At 45.9% G+C, this 6,000-nt stretch overlaps 1 protein-coding gene across 2 annotated transcripts in view; it reads left to right on the top strand.

Annotated features, from left to right (window-relative positions):
* Positions 1-4,126: 4,126 nt before the first annotated feature.
* TMEM260 (transmembrane protein 260) overlaps positions 4,127-6,000 on the top strand; it is a 73,298-nt gene continuing 71,424 nt past the window's right edge. Inside the window, exon 1 of one of the 2 annotated variants that reach the window (XM_066275162.1) lies at positions 4,127-4,414. In XM_066275162.1, the coding sequence (XP_066131259.1) occupies positions 4,255-4,414 (160 nt within the window). In that variant the 5' untranslated portion in view covers positions 4,127-4,254. The remainder of the gene's footprint in view (positions 4,415-6,000) is intronic. The other variant, XM_066275163.1, reaches the window with a different exon arrangement.

The raw sequence follows: 6,000 nt of genomic DNA, 5'->3' as shown, positions 1-6,000 counted from the left end.
GCCCTTCCTGATGGCCAGTGCTAGGATTTCAGACTCGCCCAGCCAGCCCCACGATGACATGAGAGAATTCCTTGTAATAAACATCTCCTACTAGGTCTGTCTCTGGTTGAATTTTCAGTGATATACATATTTTCCCATCTCATACTATGCATTATAGTAGCTGTTTCTAAGCCCCTGTGGAATAAAGCAGAGTATACACAGATCAACTGTCGTGTGTCACCTCAAATTTCCTCCTTTCTAACTCTAGTATCTTCTGTCTTCATCCCTTCTCTTCTTTCCTCCGTGGATCTATACCCTCCACTCTCCTGTACTTATTTATTTAATCACTCTCTCTCCAGACACCTCCTTGAATTACAAAACAAAGCAAAAGATACAGAACAACTACAAAACCCTCATTTGATATACAATACCTGTGAATTCCCATACTACCTCTTTTCTTCCCTTCACTGCTAAAACATTGTGTGTGTGTGTGTGTGTGTGTGTGTGTGTGTGTGTGTGACAGAGACAGAGAGAGGGACAGATAGAGACAGGCAGGAAGGAAAGAGAGATGAGAAGCATCAATTTTTTGTGGCAGCTCCTTAGTCTTCTTAGTTGTTCATTGATTGCTTTCTCCTATGTGCCTTGACCCAAGGGCTACAACAGAGTAAGTGACCCCTTGTTCAAGCCAACAACCTTGGACTCAAGCCAGTGACCATGGGGTCATGTCTATGATCCCATGGTTGAGCCAGAAAACCCGTGTTCTAGCTGGCCAGCCTGCACTCAAACCTGATGAGCCTGCTCTCAAGCTGGCAACCTTGGGGTTTTGAACCTGGGTCCTCTGTGTCCCAGTTCGACACTCCATCCACTGAGCCACTACCTGGTCAAGCCCAAAACTTCTTTTAAGTGTGTTTTATTTTCTCTCTTTTCATTTCCTCACTTCTTAGCCTGCTATTACCTGGTTTCCATATCTATTACTCTACTGCAGCTGACGTCTTGAACTTTCAAGGTTAAGATACCTCCAGGTCACCAAATAGAACTATACTAGGGCCTAGTGGTTCCCTCCCAGTGTCTACACTCTAACTCTTCCTTTGTAATAGAATCTGCAAATCTGTCTAGCTGAAAAGGTACATTTCTTAGCTGCCTTTGCCCCCCTTTCCTTATTCGTGGTCAGTGAGGTGTAGCAGAATTGTTGAATGGCATTTCCAGAGCACTTGTGAGAAAGGATAGGGAATGCCCTTCTCTTCCATCTTTTTTCTTTTCTTCCTCAGATAAAGAGGGAATGTCTAGAATGTTAGCAACCATCTTGGATCAGGACATGACCTTGAGGATACAAGCTCAGTGGGACGGTACAGAAAGATAAAGGTGTTTATCATCAGTTTTATCCTTAATGGCATAAAGAAATTGCCAAACCAGTGTTGGACTGACTTCCTCCAGACTCTTTTATATAAGAGAATACAGGTAAATGCTCACATGTTTAAACCACTATAGCACGGTCTCGATTCCTAGTAGCTAAATGAGATCCCTAATGGATATATCAATGATCTATTATTGTTCTCTTATTCATTCATTACACAAACATTTGTTAAGTACTATTTTGTTCCAGGTACCACTTGAGACATAAGTATACAGTGGAAATAAGATGGACATAGTCTTCCAGGTTTGAAATACCCTTTAGAAATAGCAATGGGAAAATCACAAAGCAGTTAGCTTAAAAAAATTTGTAGCTTAAAGGAGATGGTGGTGGTATGTAGTTTTTGAGCTTTATCAGCCTGTAGTTACTATTTAAAGTTTCAGTAAAATAATTGTGGGAACGAAGGCAAAAAGATACAAAGTCTACAAGTCAGTCCCTGCACTGTCTAATTGGAGGTCTGGCAGAAGCAGAGAGGCCAGGGGTAAAGGAAAGCCAAAGGAGCATGCTGTCATTGAAGCTGGAGGAGTAAGTGCTTCAGCAAAGAGTCAGCATACTAACTGAGAGGTAGAGAGAGGTAGACACAGAGAACTGGCCACTCTTCATCCTCAAAGGAAATTAACTGTGAAACTAATGAAGCTTAAGTTCCGCAGACGGTCACTTAGCACAGGCTCCTTTGAATGTCTGTACCTAATTTTTGTCTGCAGTTTTATACTCTTTTGATTAGATGACTCTCCAAATTGTGTAAATGCAAACCTCATAAAACCTAGCCATGCCCCTCTTCATCATCCTTCGCCTCTCCATGACAACCTGACCATATATATTTCATTGACATTATTTCTTCCTTAGCTTCCTGTGACACATCCTCTCTTCCACTGCTTTCTTCTCCCGCCATTCCCTAAAGAAAGATACAGGCTAACATTTAGCCTCCACGTTGTGCTCTCTCCACTAAGCCTCTTTAAACTTATTCGTTCATATCATCCTTACATGTACAATTCCCAAATTCATACTTCCGGCAATGATCTCTACCTCCCAAACGTGGGCAAATAATTATGCCCTTTTGAAAGTAATTTGCCATGATAAACCTTTTATCTTTTATAAAACTCATGAGCAAGAAGAAGATGAAATGGATAAAAAAGGAAAGAAATAGTATTATTCATTGGCCTATTTTTATACTCTATAAATAGAATGCAGCCTGTCTTTGTAATCTATTGCTAAGTAACCAATTAACCCCAGAATTTAGTGGACGAAAACAACCACAGTGATTCTCTCCCAGTTTCTGTAAGACAGCAATTTGTGTGAGGCACAGCTGGGCCCTCTGCCTCTGAGATTCTCACAGGCCGTGATCAAGGTCTTGGGAGGAGCTATCATTATCTCAAGGCTCATGTAGGAAAGGATCCACTCTCTACCTCCTTCAAATGGCGTTGTCCTGGTTTAGTTCCCTGCAGGTTGGTGGACTGAGGGCCTCAGTTCCTCGCTGGCTGTGGATAGGAGGTGACCCTCAGGTCCTTGCCACGTGGACCTTCCCATAAAGCGTCTCACAACATGATAGATGTCTTCATCAGAGTGAGCAAGTGAGAGGGCAAGAGAGGTAGTGATCACAAAGGGTATGCAAGCAAGATCAAAGTCAGTCCAAGTGACAGCTGTCACTGTTGCCTTATTCTCCTGATAGAAGGGAGTCACTAGATCCACCCCACATACAACGGGAGAGGATTACACAAAGGAGTGAATACTAGGAGTCAGGGATCACTGGAAGCCATTTTAGGAGCCGCCTATCACACAGGTCCTGCCCTCTAGGGACTCACGATCTAGGTGAGAAAGCACTATCTAAATACCTGAGAAACACTAAATTATGCTAGCACAATGACTGCCGGTCAATGTAGATGTGTCTTCCTCTACAGTTGAGACACAGTGTTCCTGTCAGATAACAAGTTTTAGATGGTCACTGATCTTCAGTGTACTTCGAGATGCATTTTACAAAGGTTGCTCTTCTCCCCTCCCACTCCAGAAAAAAAATGCTATAATAATGTAAAATGCAAGCTTAAAAATGTTACTAGGAGTGCACTACATGGTCCTGCAGTAGGTTGTTTCATTTCCTACTTTCTGGTCATATCTTCATCAAAATATCCCTCTTCATTAAAATAAGAGACAACATCATCAGGGTATGAATTATTTCTACTAATACAGAAACTCAAGTTTCTCAGCTCATCATGCCATCAGAAAAAATAAAATAGACCAATTGGCGTATTTTAATCTCTGAAAATTACTCAGCGATTTAAAATAGCACACGGGCTTACAATTAATCGTACTTAACACGTGAGATAGAAGTAGCTATCACCTTGGCACATACGCGCACACATCCACTTGTTTTTAACATATATGTACAGGTATATGTAGTTTAGGCTCCAGGAGGCTGATCTTGGTCCTCACGTGTCATTTCACCCCACACCACAGGGGGCAGAAGGAGCTATTTCTCACTCACGGTTTCCCACCCAGCGTCAGTCTCTGTTAGACTTTACCAAATCAGTGAGAATGGGGGGAACCGGCCACGGAGATGACAGCCACATGCCCATGCTTGCCTTCTTAAGCGAAAACGTTTTCCAGAATGAACATTTTAGAAGAACATTATAATTCTTTAAACCCCAACACGTGAAAAACACTTCCAGGGCCCGGTTCTTGCGAGGCCTGACATTTTTCTGCACGCCCCCCGTCCCGGTGCAGAGAGGTGCAGTCCGGCCTGCGGAGCACCAACCCGGAAGTCACGCCCGTCCCGCAGACTGCACGCTTTTCACGCTGCCCGCGAAGCTCCGTGGTGCCTGGACTCCTGGGGCTCGTGGGGGTCCTCCTTCCTGGGTCCCCACTGGTCCATGGGTCTGCATAGCGACGGCAGGGGTCCGACCCCGGGGCGGGCAGCCCGGGTAGGGCCGCGGAGCCCTGGGGGCCTGTGCGGCGGTGTCGCCGTGTTCGCCGCTGTGGCCGCCGTGTTCACCCTCACGCTGCCCCCCTCGGTGCCGGGGGGAGACTCGGGTAAAGTACTCTCAGGGCCGGCCCTCCTGCCTCTCTCCGCGGGTCCACACTCTGCTCCCTGGGGCGGGGCGGCTCGCGCCCCCCGGCCACGCGCCGGTGCCGAGGGTTTTGCGTCCCAGAACCAACTCTGATCTCCAGTTGTCAGGCTTTTGAGACGGGGCTGTTCGTTTCGCCTGACAGGACGCACAGACCTCGGTACATACTTCCCCAGATCACTTTTCTGGGCCTGAGTTTTGCTTTCCATTCCTTCTCAGTCCCAAGTCGATTATTTAGTGAGTTCTTGCTGTGTTCCAGACAAAGGAATTAACAGTAGGGGTGAGCGGGTGTCCCGGAGAGGATTCCAGTGCCGCACGAGCAGATGCAGGAACTGCCGGGTCAGCAGCTGCGCATTCAGGGGTGGTCAGCGCGGACAGCAGGAGGGAGATGTGGTTGAGCCGGGCCGGCCAGTGGCTCCTTCTGAATGGCTAGTCAGAAACGCCTCTGAAGAGGTGGTGTTCTCGTGAATATTGAGAAGGAACCAGCTTTGCAGAATATTTGGGGGAGGAGGGGGGGAATCCTTAAAATAGTGGAAGCCAGGCTGCGCCTTGAAACAAGTTACTTCTATTAAAAAGAAAATCATGACCCGTGGGCCATTTAAATCACACGAATTCTTTCTCTATATTTGGTCTGAGAAACAAGGTCCAGCCTCTGTTTTGCTGCCAATTTGAGTGACCATCCAATAATAATTAAGAATGGCCATTTTGTCGGTGCCCTCACTTTAGAAAGTGAGTCTATAGATTGAAGAGGCTGCGGGCCCTAGTTATTTCTTGCTGTGTAACAAGATAACTCCCAACTTAGGTTGCTTAAAACAAGGGACGTTTGTTCAGTTTTCTGTGGATCGGGAACCAAGGTGCAGGTTAGCTGGGTGCTCTTTCTCAGGACAGGACTGCTGTGTGGTGGAGGCTGGGGCTGCAGACCTCCCCCTTTGGGGAGGATGCACTTCTCAGCCCACTCCAGTTCTTTGCCAAGTGGGTTTGGGTGAGCTAACTTCTGTCAGGAGAGGTGGCCCCTTGGTCAGCTGGTAACCTAATCTTGGAAGTGATATACCACTGCCCTATTTTAGTCCTGGAAGTTAGTAGATCCAGGCCACACTCGTGGGGGGAAGGATTATACAGTGAGACAGCCGGCGGTTGGGGATCATTAGGAGTCCTCTTCGAGGCTGCCTCCCACATCTGAGGGTCCTTGATGTTCCATGGCCTGTACTCTTTCAGATACTATTGAACACGTAGGAGGATTGTTTCATTAGTGTGGTGGGGAATGGAGTTACCATGCTTCAAAAGTTTATATTAAATGAGAGAAATAACTTCATAGTTGAGAGCATTAGTCAGAGGCTGGTTCTGACCTTTCAAAAAAGACAACCCCTGACAGTTACTTACCATGGTTGTTTGAGCCTGAAGTATGGTGGTGCAATGAATAATAATAACTAACATTTACTGAGCACGTAACTATGTGCTAGGCACAGTTCTAAGTGCTGTACATGGGTTGTTATTTTAGTCCTCCCAGCTACTGCCTGGTAAGATAATAACTATCAGTATGTTCCTTATATA

Source organism: Saccopteryx bilineata, chromosome 4 (assembly GCF_036850765.1).
Source record: "Saccopteryx bilineata isolate mSacBil1 chromosome 4, mSacBil1_pri_phased_curated, whole genome shotgun sequence".
In the NCBI taxonomy this organism is placed as follows: domain Eukaryota; kingdom Metazoa; phylum Chordata; class Mammalia; order Chiroptera; family Emballonuridae; genus Saccopteryx; species Saccopteryx bilineata.
Note: the sequence above shows the minus strand (reverse complement) of the source record. Positions and strands in the feature narration are given on the sequence as shown.